The sequence below is a fragment of the Ursus maritimus genome, unplaced genomic scaffold (genome assembly GCF_017311325.1).
Source record: "Ursus maritimus isolate PB19 unplaced genomic scaffold, ASM1731132v1 scaffold_16, whole genome shotgun sequence".
Classification (NCBI taxonomy): domain Eukaryota; kingdom Metazoa; phylum Chordata; class Mammalia; order Carnivora; family Ursidae; genus Ursus; species Ursus maritimus.
The window spans coordinates 55,330,144-55,345,741 of NW_024424008.1; the positions used below are offsets into that span (position 1 = coordinate 55,330,144).

The 15,598-nt window shown below is 37.2% G+C and overlaps 1 protein-coding gene across 2 annotated transcripts in view; it reads right to left on the minus strand.

The window, feature by feature from the left end:
• The window catches only part of SIK2 (salt inducible kinase 2), a 149,680-nt gene that overhangs the window by 119,016 nt on the left and 15,066 nt on the right, over window positions 1-15,598 (minus strand). For both annotated transcript variants that reach the window (XM_040631230.1, XM_040631229.1), the window contains exons 2-3: window positions 11,092-11,208; window positions 7,800-7,863 (exon numbers count right to left, since the gene is read on the minus strand). In XM_040631230.1, the coding sequence (XP_040487164.1) occupies window positions 7,800-7,863; window positions 11,092-11,208 (181 nt within the window). The remainder of the gene's footprint in view (window positions 1-7,799; window positions 7,864-11,091; window positions 11,209-15,598) is intronic.

The following is a 15,598-nucleotide window of genomic DNA, read 5'->3' on the forward strand; positions in this document are numbered from 1 at the left end:
TTTGCCCATTGTTAAACTGGGTGGTGGTTTTTTAATTGCTGAATTTAAGTTCTCTTTTGAATGGTGTCTGCTTTCATATCTTCAACTGCCAACAGGTCATACCAAACTAAATGTCCTGCTATTATCTCCAACACCACATTTAAAATCTAATTTGTACTTTTCTAGTTGGGAACCAGAACTCTCTATTGCTCTCAACCACATCACAAATATTCTTTAATCACATTTGCTTTAAATCCTAACTCTCGACGCTTTCCTCTTGACAATCAGTAAGAACTCTTGAGAGGTGGAAGAGTAAATTATTAACAAACAGACTCTGGGATTGCAAGGTTCAAATTCAGACTCTGCCACTTATTGGCTGTGTGACTTTGGACAAATTACTGAATATTTCAGTGCCTAACTTCTAAGGTTTTTGTGAGGTTTAAACAAATAAATCGTATAAAGTACTTTAAATAGTACCCAACGAAAAGTGAGTGCTCAATAAATATTACTTGTTATTTTTAGAATTAGAAATGACTTTTGCTTAAAATCTTTTCTCATGACTCCAACAAATAACATCTTAATCTAGGCATTTAGCCTCTTACCTCTAGACAATTAAAACAGTCTGTTAAATGGCCTCTTTCCTTTCTCCTCTAATTCAAACTACCACATCCCTGCTGCATTTAACTGCCTAAAAAACTCCTTATACACATCACCACCTTCTGGCTCTCAGATGCCCACTCCAAGAAATAATCCAAACCCTTCATCCAAACACTCAAGGTCTCTCACAATTGGTCTTTATACACCTCTCTCAAGATATATCTTTCACAGGGGTGCCTGGGTGGCTCAGCATCTGCCTTCAGCTCAGGTCATGATTCCGAAGTCTCAGGATTGAGCCCTGCGTAGGGCTCCCTGCAGCAGGGAGTCTACTTCTCCCTCTTTCTCCGCTTCTCTTACCGTCCCCCCACCCCCACCCCTGGCTCATGCTTGCTCTCTCGCTTACTCTCTCTCTCAAATAAATTTAAAAAATAGAGTTAAAAAAAAAAAGATGGTACCTCTTACATATAGGACTAGGGAAAGAATTCAAAAAGTATTCGAAAGATTATGCCTAAAGTGGAAAAAGCCAGCGGCAGCAATATAAACATTTTACTTAGGGAAAAGGAGGTAAATCTAATCAGCTAAGAGAAGTGAAAGTGGTTGCCTCTGAGGAAGGGGAATGGAGGTGGGGAGGAGGATGGGAAGCTGTGCTGGTTTTGAACAAAGAATTATTTGACTTCTTACATTGGTACATTTCTAACTTTTTTAAAAATAAAAACTTGGAAGAGAAAGATACAGACCAAGAGAGAGGGGAGGGGGAGGGGGAGAAGAAGAAGAAGATGATGATGAAGAAGATGATAAGTGGATAGCATAATGTGCAGTTTGGTTGTCTATACCCAAGGATAATCCATAGACTTATGGAAGGAATAGTTGGGTATATCCATTTACTTAGTGGAGCTACCCTATTTGCAAATGGAAGAGTTTGGATTTTATCCAAAAAGCAATGGGAAGTGAAGGTTATTGAACACGGTAGTAATATAAAAAATAATATCTGGGGAAGATTAAACAGGAATTGTATCAGAAATGTACTTGCTTGGAAAAGAAACAGGGAGCGGTAAAACATGAGTTCTTCATAATTGAGACATGAGGTGATGAAAGCCTAGATCAGGGTGTTGACTGTGGAAACAGAAGGATTTAATTTCAAGTCACTTTTTCAAGAACACAGGGTATGCTTTGCCAGCCAATTAAATATGAAAATAAGGTAATAATAATAAAAAAAAGGAACACAACACCCTCCAACACAAAGTAGGCACTAAGGGAATACTTGTAAAGTGTAATAAAGAGTAATTCCAAGGTTATAAACATAAAAGGTAAATTTTAATGTACGGTTCTTAATACACAGTTCAATGCTGTTTATGTGGTTCTTTCTCATCCAAATCTCCAACTGACTTAAAACATTTTTGGTTCAGAATTCACTTAAAATATTATACATATTTTTCACTACTTGAATAATGTTCCATGGACTGCATTTTTTCACTTCTGTTTTACTTCCTCATAGGCTTCATGTCAGAAACTGGTTGGCTACCAGACTGTTCTTTGCTTGTACCTACCTGAATCTACAGTTTACTCTATCTTAAGTTCCATATTTACCCTAGTTTCTTTTTTTTAAGATTTTATTTATTTATTTGACAGAGAAGAGACAGAGAGAGAGGGAACACAAGCAAGGGGAGTGGGAGAGGGAGAAGCAGGCTTCCCGCCAAGCAGGGAGCCTGATGTGGGGCTCGATCCTGGGATCATGACCTGAGCCTAAGGCAGATGCTTAACGGCTGAGCCACCCAGGTGCCCCTATATATTTTATATTAAAAATAAGCTAATACATTTGAAAATCTCAAAATTATATTTCAATTTCTATAAAACAATGTGATCCAAACCTTTAACACCAAAAATCTTGGCAAGTAAAAAAATTTAGAATATTCCATTTTCACAGAAATGACATCTCATAAGTAATAGTTATTTCTAGCTTACTCATAAAACTATAACTTCAAGCTTTAAAAATATTCCATTGGGTAAATACTTAACCTCTTGACCCCACTGCTCTTCTCAACTACTTCTCCATTTCTACTCTCCCTTTTTGCAGTAGAAATCCTTATAAGGGTGGTCTATTCTGCCTCTCCATTTTTCTTCTCTTATTTGCTGTTAAAACTCTTTTATGTAGCTTTTGACCCACTCACTCCACCAACACTGCTCTTACCAACTGCCAAACAAAATGGTCAACTGTAATTCTTCATCTTTCTTGATCTATCCATTTGACATAGATATTCATTCACACCACCCTCCCGAGAACACTTTCCTCACTTGGTTACCAGGGCACTTCATTCTCTTGTCTCCTTTGCTGGCTCCTCCTATTTTCCCAAGCTTTTAATGTCTGAGTCCCTTAGGGATAGGACATTGGTCTTTTCACCAATCACACTCACTCCTTAGGTGGTCTCCATCTATCAAGAAATCCTACTGATTCTTCTTTCTTTTTCTTTTTTTTTTTTTTTTCGAGAGAGAGTGAGCAAATGCGAGCAGGGGGTGCAGGGGGGGGGTGCAGAGGGTAAAAGAGAATCTTAAGCAGGCTCCACACCCAGCATGGAGCCCTATGCAGGGCTTGATCTCATGACCCTGATATCAAGACCTGAGCAGAAATCAAGAATCAGATGCTTAACCGACTGAGCCACCCAGGCATCCTCTTTCACAACATACTGTGAGTCTGACCATGTAGCACTATATGCACCGCTACTACCCTGCTGAGCCATCATCATCTCTCACTAGGACTACTGCAACAGTCTCCTACCTGCTCTCTGTTTCCACCTCACTCACTACTATCTATTCTCAATATAGCAGCCAGAGTGGTGCTTTTAAAATGTCAAATAAGATGCTATCAACTTCTTTGCTCAAATCCCTCTAAATGGTTCCCTTATTTTATTCAAGGTAAGAGCCAAAGTCCTTACAATGGCCTACAAAGTCCCCACATCTGCTCCACTCCTGCTTGCCATGTGCCTTTCTGACCTCGTCTCCCATTCTTCCCTGCTTACTCTTGCTCTTCCCTCTTGCTTGACTCTCTCCAGCCATACTGGCCTCCCTGCTATTCCTTGAACATACCAAGCATATTGCTGCCTCAGGACCCTTGCATTTACTCTTCCCTCTCCCTGAATGACCCTCTTTCTCCCATATCTATCTGACTGTGCTTTCTAGTCTTTGCTCAAATGTCAGTGTGGCCTTCCCCGACTGCTCTGTTTAACACTGCAGTCAACTTCTGTACTCCCCAACCCCTCCCTTTCCTATTCTATTTCCATAACACTTATCAACCATCTAATATACTATATAATTCACTTAATTTCTTTATGATCTCTCTCCTCACACCAGAATGTAAGATTCAAAACAGGGATTTTTGTCTGTTTTCTTCATGGTGGTATTCCTATCACATAGAACAATATGTAACACATAACTGGTTTTCAATAAAGAATTTTTGAAAAACTGACTAAATTGAATGAATGAGCAAATGTAAGAAAGAACAGGAAAGAGAGAAAAAGGAAAAGAACAGAAGACAGAAAAAAGGAGAAAAGAAAAGAAAGAAGAAAAAGAAAGAAAGAAACTTGCCCCAAGCAATGCAACAAGTAATATGGTACAATCCGCATGGTAAGCCAGATTTGCTTGGCTTCAAAGCCCATACCGTTCCATTGTAGCATTAGTTAAGAAGCTTCCCGAATAAATATCTTAAGAATTTAAATAAGCTCAATAAGCAGTAGCATAAAAAAGTAAAGATATCTTTCCTGAGATACAATTAAAAATGATTAAATCAGAACTATTTAGAACTTTAAATAATACATTTCTCAAAACTACAGAAGTATACACATTTAAAAAAATTTTTTAAAGATTTTTAGTTATTTGTCAGAGACAGAGAGCACACAAGCAGGGGGAGCAGCAGGCAGAGGGAGAAACAGGCTCCCCACTGCGCAAGGAGCCTGATGTGGGACTCAATCCCAGAACCCTGGGATCATGACCTGAGCTAAAGGCAGATGCTTAACTGACTGAGTCACCCAGGCATCCCCAATTCTTCCTTTTAAAACAGCTAAAATTAAAGATAATTTTGATAGGATTGGAGACTTCTGCTTTCAACCAAGACAGAGTAACAGGGATTGGATTTACCCTCCCCAAACCATCCCCACAACAAATAAAAGACAAAAATATATGAGACATTGGTTTATAGCACACTGAACATCAGGCAAAAAAGAAGAGTGATTCCTGAGAGGCAGGAAATAAATGAGGTGAGACCCATGAATACCCTAAACTAATGCCTTGAGAGAGGGTGCAGGCCACAGGATAGGGAAGGAAGACGTAGGCAGAGCCCAGCAGAGTCCCTGAGTTGAGGAGAGAGAACTGAGAGTCTAGGGAGAACAAGCTGAATAGAGGTAACAAAACAGAGTACCAAAGAAGAGAGAGGTACACACAGTGCAAACCTTTGATCTGCTAGGGTCCCCCTTGAGCATCCAGGAGAGTACTGACTGGCACATGTATGTGAAAAAACTACCCGAGGCCAGAGAAAGAACTGTCTACGAGGATTAGAAAAAACAGTGCCTGGTACCAGGAACACTGCCTGTTCCTACTGACCAGGCTAAAAAAGCCCCAATTCACAGGGCATTGAGTAGAGTACTCCAAAGTGGAAAATAATGATTCCTAGACTGAGCACTGCTCCAATCATAAAAGGAAGACTCAAATGATATAAACTGTTTCCAAGTAACTTAACTGTGTCCCAGATCAAAGCTCAAGAGGAGGTATAGGAATACAAAAATATGTGGCAACCAGTAAGGTAAAACTAACAACGTCTGATATCCACTCAAAGACTAACAGGCATGTAAAGAAGCAGGAAAATCTGACCAAAACTGGGAAGAAACATGAACAGTTCAAAACTGATTCAGCACTGATAGAGCTACCAGAATTAGGACATGTGGACATTACAAGTTATTAAAACTGTATTCCAGATGTTTAAAAAGCTAACTAAAGACATAGTATATATAAAAAAGAAAAAAAAGGCCTTAATCAAGTTTACAGAGCAGAAAACTGCAATGTCTGAGACGAGAAGTACACTGGATGAGATTAATGGCAAATTCGACATTGAAGAAAAGATGCTAGGACTTGAAGACCTACAAATAGCAACTATCTGAAATGAAATACAGGAGACAAAGAAATTTTTTGAAATGGAAAAAAAAAATCAGTGAGCTGTAGAACAATTTCAAACAGCCTAATATATGTGTAATTGGAGTCCCTACAGAAGATGAGAGAGGGTGGGCCGGAAAAACTGGTCAAGAAAATAATGGCTGAGAATTTTCTGGATTTGATGGAAGCTGTACATTCACAGATTCAGGAAGTTCAAAGAACAGAATCATGAAGAAAACCACACAAAGGCATATCATAACTAAATTGTTGAAACCAGTAATGAACAGAAAACTATAAAAGCAGCCACAGAATTGAGCCACATTACACACAGAGGAATAAAGAAAAAGATGACAGCAGGTTTCTTGTCAGAAATAATGCAAATGGGAATACAGTGGAGCAACATCTTTAAAGTACTGAAAGAAAAAAAAACCCCAAGAATTAGAATTATATACCTAATACAAATATCTTTCAAAAACAAAGATTTTAGACACACAAAAGCTGAAAGATTTCATCACCAACAGACCTGATTTACAAGAAATGCCAGAGAAAATCCTTCAGACAGAAGAAAAATGACACCAGATGAAGGTATATATCTACACAAAGAAATGAAAATGTGCATCTACATACAAGGATGTGGCAATGATATTCCACTAGTAAATATGTAAGATTTTTAAAAATATTGAACTCTCTTTAAAACATAATTGACTTTTTAAATGAAAGCAACAACACTGTATTTTGTATTTTATAAAATAGGCATAAGTAAAATGTATGACAAGATCATAAAGCCAGGAGGTACAAAATAATGGTATATTATTTTAAGACTCATGCTATATGTGAAGTGGTGAACAATTACTTGAAGGTAGACTGTAAGTTAAAGACCTGTACGTTTATGTTCAGAGCAATTCACGTGTAATAGCCAAAAACCGAGACCAACCCAAATATCTATTAACACATGAATGGATAAATTGGGGTATATTCATACAACAGAAAGCTATTTACAATAAAACTATTAAGCAGTGAAAAGAAAGGATATGTTGATACACACAACAAAATGAATAAATAATAAAATAATTATACTGAAAAATGCCAGACCAAAAAAAAAAAAGTACATACTGTATGACCACATTTATATAAAACTCTACAAGACACAAACTTATCTATAGTAACAGAAAACAGATCAGTAGTTGCTTGGTGGTGAGGCCGAGCAAAAGAGATAAAAAAGGGGCACAAAAGAACTTTTGGAAATTATGGATATCTTGACTGTGGTGATGGTTTCTTTCACGTGTGTGTGTGTGTGTGAAAATTTATTAAGTTGTACACAGTAAATATGTGCAATTTACTGTATGTGAATAATTCCTCACTAAGGCTGTTTAAAAACCATTTTGGATTTAAATGTGCAGGTTAAAAACCAGAAGTGGTTAGACTACGTTCAGTGTTCTGGCTCTACAAGAATAAAAATAAAAGAGATAAAAACTAGAACAAAATATTTGTAACTTTTTTAGGGTTAGAATGGATCACAGAAACCAATTAATTAAAACCTTTCCTCATTAGAGATAAAGGAACCAAGTCCCAGAGAGCTGTAGTGACTTGCCTGGGGTCGCACAGCTATAATCAGTAGCTTACTAAACTATATGAGCCACAACGGCAGGGACCAGGTTATTAGGTCACCAGCACATCCCCTAAACCTACAGCAATGCCTGGGACATAGCAGGAACTCACTAAGTGTCAACTGATTTTTCCCCTGGAAGGAAAGGTAAAAAAATGAAGATAAAAGGAAAGGTAAAGGAGAGAAAATGCCTCTTGCAATATGACTGCAAGTTTCTTCCTGTCTGTAATTCTGCCGTCTCTCTCACACAGATGAGGAAATTAAGCAATAGCTTTAATACATAAACATCATGAATACAAGAGAACAAATTATATTCCTTATCTGTATTTTACTGAATATTTTATTATATCTTAATGCTTAATTTCTACTTCATGTTGCCAACTCTTAAACAAGCAGGAAAATCAATAGGAAATACTCCATTCATAAATATTAGTGACATTTTCAAATTAAAAACAAATTTGAAGAATAGTGAAATACTTACCAAAAATTTCTCCATTTTTGGCATATTCTGTCACAAGGTACAACATATTTTTGGTCTCCATTACCTATTGATAAATAATTCCATATTAGTCTGACAGAAAAGGACTGCAATTCTTTTTTTTTTTTTTTAAAGATTTTATTTATTTATGTGACAGAGAGACAGCCAGCGAGAGAGGGAACACAGCAGGGGAGTGGGAGAGGAAGAAGCAGGCTCCCAGCCGAGGAGCCCGATGTGCGACTCGATCCCGCAACGCCAGGATCAAGCCCTGAGCCGAAGGCAGATGCTTAACGACTGCGCTACCCAGGCGCCCCAGGACTGCAATTCTATTTTACTGCAACTCAACATTCTATGGAGTTACTAAATAAAACTACTAATGAAAAGTATCACATTTATGAATAATTCAGAAGGTGGCTACGTCTGCAAGACTGACAATATCCTTCTGCTAACGCTTTTGTGAGAAATCTAGATCCTCACTTTTCCAAGCATGGTCCATGGACTGGCGGCAGCAGCACTGCCCAGGCAACTGCTAGAAACGCAGAATCTCAGGCCCCACCCCAGACCTGCTGACACAGAATCTCCATTTTAACAAAAAATTTTTAAACAAAAAATGTGATTGTTACGCACATTCAAGTTAAAAAAAATACGTATATAGGTAACAGGAGTTTTGAAGATCAACTTTTTGCCACCTTCTCACAGATTTTTCTAGCCCTGTGCTATAGGTAGACTTTGATTAAGAATAATAAAAGAGAGCTGGGTTCATCAGGCCTATAACCTGGGTAATCTGGCACAACAGGATATTCCTCCTACTATACTCTAATATTGCTACAAACTACTGTTATTTTAAAAACACTGTCCAAAATCTTCTTCATAACTCCACTGCTATACAGTTTTATTAAATCAGTTTTTCTAGGTTCGAAAAGGAAGCATGTCAGTGTCACAAATGTGGTATTTCATACTATACTGAACCAAAAGGAAATGAATTTGTAAGTACAAAATGAGTGAATTTTAGATGCTCTGTAACACCATCTCTTTATGTACTGGCAGATGATAACAATGAACATTTAACCGCTATCTACTAAAAGGCTGGAAATTGATTTTGCCCTAACATGTAGGTTTAGGACTATTCCCAATCAGGCCAGAAAACTAAGAGCTACCTACAACTGGAGTCTAAATAAGATAAATAGTAAGTCAATTTAACTGCTTATTTAGCTCAAATAAAGATGGAATTCTGTGAATCATGGTAGTTTTTTTTTTTTTTTTAAAGATTTTATTTATTTATTCGACAGAGACAGAGACAGCCAGCGAGAGAGGGAACACAAGCAGGGGGAGTGGGAGAGGAAGAAGCAGGCTCATAGCAGAGGAGCCTGATGTGGGGCTCAATCCCATAACGCCGGGATCACGCCCTGAGCCGAAGGCAGACGCTTAACCGCTGTGCCACCCAGGCGCCCCGAATCATGGTAGTTTTAATCTTAGTTTGGCTTGTGGTTCATCGGACTTTTAAGGATATGGGTTAGTTTTTTATAAGTATCCTCTAAGAAAAAAAAAAAAAGCTTAAAAGGAGAAATACTCTGATATAAATACCACCAAAGAAGCCTTCAGCAGTTTTAGAACTTTAGGCACTGTTTCGAGCGGCACACCATGGTCTTTCATTCTAATGGTAATACTATGGTCTGCAATGGTCTCCACACCTTTTTAATTGCAAATCTCTATCACTAACAAGTTGTTTAGCCAAACGTGTATTACACATGCATATACATGTATATATACACACACATATGCATATGTTTATATGAATATAAGTAGAGACACAAATTACATACTTTGCCACTGTATAAACACATTATATACATTACAGAATGCACACAAGCAGATATAAAAAAAATAAGCATAGAAGTTCTAATATTTTCTTATTATGTCCAAGAGACACTTGTGCTAACCCATGTGAGTGCACATAGTGGTGTGCTAGTATTAGCTCTCTGTGGGGGGAGAAAAAAAAAAAAGGCCCTGACTTGTAAACAGATTTCTATGGTATAAATACTCCCACCATAGCTGATTTTGAGCTACTAACATGGTATTAGTCGGTTTGCAAAACATGTGAAAATTTAACAATCAGCTCTTACAAGCCAGTATAGGCTGAGTTCAGCATACCACTAGGTGCATGCATCGCACTATGGAGATCAAAGTCATTGGCTAGTATACTGTAACATTTTAGTTTAAAAATCGTTTTTCAATAGGGGCGCCTGGGTGGCTCAGTTGGTTTAGTGCTGGGCTCTTGATTTTGGCTCAGGTCATGATCTCAGGGTGTGAGATCAAGTCCCATTACAGGCTCAGCGCTGGGTATGGAGCCTGCTTAAGATTCTCTCTCTCCCTCTCACCCTTTTCTCTCCCTCTCTCTTTCTCTCCCCCACTCTAAAAAAATAGTTTTCTAATATAAAAATTCTATATATTAATGAATAAAAGTGTTAAAAAATTTCCTATTACATTATCATTCCTCAATATGAATTACTCTTTAAAAATCAGAGATCTTCCCTTTTTTTTTTTTTAAGGTTTATTTATTTATTCTAGAGAAAGAGAGAGAGCATGCATGGGTGGGGGTAGGGGTAAAGGGAGAGGAAGAGAATCCCAAGCAGATTCTGTGCTGAGCAGGGAGCTGGCCATGGAGCTGGATCCCACAACCCCCGAGATCAAGACCTGAGCTGAAACCAAGAGTCAGACACTTAACCAACTGTGCCACCCAGGCACCCTGGAGAAGATCTTCCTTTTAAAAAACATAGCTTTCACTTGAAGTGGGTACAATTTATTTTATAAAAATTATATCTCAATGAAGTTTATTTTTAAAAAAATGACTCCTTGACTTTATCTGACAAAATAACCCAAACAAAATATAAGATTTGGCTCTAAGTATTACAGAGTAAGCCACTAAGACATACACTATTTTAACCTTTGTATTTTATAAAACATGAACAGTGTGTATTTTTAAATAAGCAAAACTGCCATACCCTCATTTATGGTAACACCACCGAAAGCCAACAGGCTTGAGTATCATAAATGCACAACTACAAACTTTTTAATTAAATAACTTACAGTCTGAGAGACAACTTAAAATTAAGCTACTAGTTTTTTATTTCCCAATTTTTTACTTAAATATAGAAAATGGATACTCAGCTTAATAAAAACCATACAATTATTCCTTTTTTTAATGGACTAAAGAAATTAACATAAAAGAGAAAAGATAATGCAAAAAAGAAAACAGGATGTGAGAAGCATGGAGAGGAATAAGGTTATATCCTACCTGATAAAGTTTGATGATGTGAGGGTGGTCTAACATTTTCATTATTTGTACTTCTCGGTAGATTTTCTCGAGGTTCACTGCATCCAGCTGAGATTTATCTATTATTTTTATCGCCACCTGTGTCCCGGGCACAAATAAATAAACTTAGTATATGATGGTTAACATTATCCAGTTAGGAATCTTTTGAATACAGGGCACCTGGTACTTTCTAAGTTCCTAGGACGACAAAAATACTTAAACTCAATACTCATTCATTCAACAAGTGTTTCTTAAACATCTACCACATGTGAGGCCCTGTGTTGATTTTGTTGAGGGGTATCCTCAGTGTGCCAAGGAGAATAACTCTGCAGAGTTACTTTAACATATTTCTCTCTTAATATAACTGTAATGCTTTACTTCACTTACAAACCGAAGAAATAAAAGCTCAGCAACTTCAACCTGTCATCAGCCTGCTGCGAAGTACCCATGAATTAATGATCAGCCAAGGAGAAGGCAGGTCGTATTGAAATACAGCTTTTCTAGGAAAGCAAGTGATATTTTCCAAAGAATACAGACACAGCTTTGGGGGGGGGGCTAAATATAAAATATTAAAATCAATTTATATGAAAGATACCAACTGGCTTAGTTTTAATTTATTTATTTGAGAGACAGCACACAAATAGGAGGAGGGGCAAAGGGAAGGGAGAAGCAGGATCCCCGCTGAGCAGGGAGCCCAATGTGGGGCTCAGTCTCAGGACCCTGGGATCATGACCTGAGCCAAAGGCAGATGCTTAACCGGTTGACTGAGCCACCCAGGTGCCCCTAAACTTTATTTTAAAAATCAAAGTGCAAAAACTCATCTGTTAGTAATTACCTAGTTTTTTTACTTCCTTAAAAGAATCTGATTTTTAAAAATATGGCCTCTTTCTATCATAACTAGATAGGAACCCAAACCACCCCAAGATTAACAATTTGAAGGAACTGCATTTGAAGGTGAATAACTAGGTAGTTAGAAATCAAGAATCATGTACTTTCTTCTATGCAATCAAAAAAGAACTGATTTTTTTTTTTTTTTGAAATTGTAGCTATTTGGTTAGGAAATAAGCCTTTCTGATTTAACTAAAATTTTCAGGTCATTGGGAACCACTCAAACTTGATTATAACAAGTTCTGAAGAAACTCTAAAATGTACTTCAGTCTACCAAAAAGTATTCTGAACATAACTCAGTTTTATGTTGTTTCAAGAAAATTTTTATTATTTTATGTGCTATAATAGTTCAATACTCCTAAAAGGTATCCAAGGATATAGGACTCAGTTTGTCAATACACTTAATTTCTTCAGACACCTGTTTATACAGTTATTTTTTTTTCTTTCCTATGGCTTTGTCCTTTGCTGTTACCTCTTAAAGCTCTACTGTAAGGTTTATTTCTTACCAATCTCTATTTCTAATGTGCTGTCCACAGCTTATTTCCTGATTTGAATTAATTGTAACCGAGAGAAGAACTCAAGCTTCCCAGGGGAAATCAGATTACTAAATATAATGCATAAAATTAAATTTACTGCCTAAGAAGAAAGGGGGTAGTTCCTTCTCTAGACAGTAAAGTGCATAGGTTTTGTGATAATTATTTTCATTATGTTTGATGGTATATTATTTCCATAATCAAAATATTCTAGAAAGTAAAAGGTGTTAAACTTTGCTGGATAAGGAGACTAATCAATATTGTACTTGATATTAAGGACATTATTGGACCACCCCAATATTTACTTAAATTTAAGTAGATTTAAAGCGACCCCCTCCTCCTCAATTTTATGATACAGCATTACCAGTTACTTTAGGTAAAAGCTGCCAGGTAAAAGGATAACTGCATATTTTAATTCCCCCAATATTCCTCAAGAAGGTAATATGGAGTTTCAGAGACCTGCTTATTTTGAAGAAAACGTCTTGCCCTCCAATTGCCGGAGCATGTCGAGATACCCCCCTCACCAAAAAACAAACAAACAAACAAAAAAAAACTTTTATAATGAAATGGGTCAGAACCAGTTAATAAATTGAAAAAGAATATCTTGATTATCATATTTTTAAGACTGTAATGTTAAAGAAAAACTTTAGACACTAAATTCCAATTAAAGCAGGTATTACCAAGAGAGACCTTACACTCTTTTAAAACCTTGGCCTCAAACAATGAAAAACTGAAAAATACATAAATTATCTAAATAAACCTTAATAAGTCATAAATCACATTATTCAACTTTTCTCAACCAAAAAATTCTCAAATGACAAAATCTAATTCTCTCTTCAATTTTATCTTATAAATATATGGACCACACGTGTACATACTTATACCTTTACCCTGTTATCCCTTGCTTGGAAGGATTATGAAAAAGTAAAGCACTAAAGAAAAAGCATGTGTTAGCATGCTCCTATTAATAGTCAGGGTTTTTATTAACGCGGTGTATCACACTGCCTGATTTGCGGATGTTGAACCACCCTGGTCGTGGTGAATAATCCTTTTAATGTACTGTTAGATCCTATTAGCTAGTATCCTGGTGAGAATTTTTGCATCCATGTTCATCAAAATACCATTAACATTCTTCACAGAGCTGGAGCAAACAATCCTAAAATGTGTATGGAACGAGAAAAGACCCTGAATAGCCAAGGTAACGTTGAAAAAGAAAACCAAAGCTGGAAGCATCACAATTTTGGACTTCAAGCTATATTACAAAGCTGTAATCAAGACAGTATGGTACTGGCACAAAAACAGATGCACAGATCAATGGAACAGAACAGAGAACCCAGAAATGGACCCTCAACTCTGGTCAACTCATCTTCGACAAAGCAGAAAAGAATATCCAATGGAAAAAAGTCTCTTCAAGACATGGTCTTGGGAAAACTGGACAGCTACATGCATGACAATGAAACTGGACCACTTTCTTATACCATATACAAAAATAAACTCAAAATGGATGAAAGACCTAAATGTGAGACAGGAATCCATCAAAATCTTAGAGAACACAGGCAGCAACCTCTTTGACCTCAGTCGCAGCAAATTTTTGCTAGACAGGTCTCCAAAGGCAAAAGAAACAAAAGCAAGAATGAACTATTGGAACTTCATCAAGATAAAAAGCTTCTGCCCAGCAAAGGAAACAGTCAAGAAAACTAACAGGCAACCTATGAATGAGAGAAGATATTTGCAAATGTCTTATCAAATAAAGGGCTAGTCCAAAATCTATAAAGAATCTATCAAACTCAACACCTAAAGAACAAAAAAATCCAGTCAAGAAATGGGCAGAAGACACAAACAGGCATTTCTCCAAAGACATACATACGGGCCAAGAGACACATGAAAAAATGTTCAACATCACTTGGCATCAGGGAAATACAAATCAAAACCACCATGAGGTAGTACCTCACACCTATCAAAATGGCTGAAATTAACAACTCAGGAAATAACAGATGTTGGCAAGGAATTGGAGAAAGGGAAACCCTCTTACACTATTGGTGGGAATACAAACTGGTGGAGCCACTCTGGAACGGAGGTTCCTCAAAAAGTTAAAAATAGAGCTACCTATGACCCAGCATTTGCACTACTAGGTATTTATCCAAAGGATACAAACAGTGATCTGAAGGGGCAGCTGCACCCCAACGTTCACAGCAGCAATGTCCACAATAGCCAAACTACAGAAAGAACCCAGATGTCCATCAACAGGTGAATGGCTAAAGACGTTATGTGTGTGTGTGTGTGTGTGTATCTATATCTATGTATAGATATAGATATATATCTACACACTGGAATATTACTCAGCCATCAAAAAGAATGAAATCTTGCCATTTGCAACAATACAGATAGAACTAGAAGGTATTATGTTGAGTGAAATAAGTCAGTCAGAGAAAGACAAATACCATATGATTTCACTGATAGGTGGAATTTAAGAAAAAACAGATAAGCACAGGGGAAGGGAAGAAAAAAGATGAAAATTGAGAGAGAAGCAAACTGTAAGAGACACTGAACTCTAGGAAACAGGGTTGCTGGAGGGGAGATGAGTGGGGGTAAGGGGTAAGTGGTGATGGGCATTAAGGAGGGAGGGCACTTGATATAAGGAGGACTGGGTGTTACATGCAACTAATGAATCACTAAATTCTACTCCCGAAACTAATAAAAAAATTGTTAAAGCTTGAAAAAAACATAGGGCTCATCTAACTGCTATGAACAAGTAGACCACAAAATGTATAGTGATTTAAATACAACAAAAGTTTATATTTTGCTCATGTAGCAGAATGGGATGGGTGAAGATGCCTCCATGCAGGCATACGAGATTTAAGGAAGTTTTACTACTTATAAAGGCTTCCACAGTTACCCTAAAGGTTGTCTCCATTCCGGCCTGATAGGAAAAAGAAACTTGGAGGAGCCCTCACAAGATGTTTTTATGGGCTAGCTCTGAAGTGGCACATATTATTCCTGTTCACTTCACTAGTTAGAACTCAGTCACATAACCATATCTAAACGCGAGAGGCCCAGAGACAGTCCAG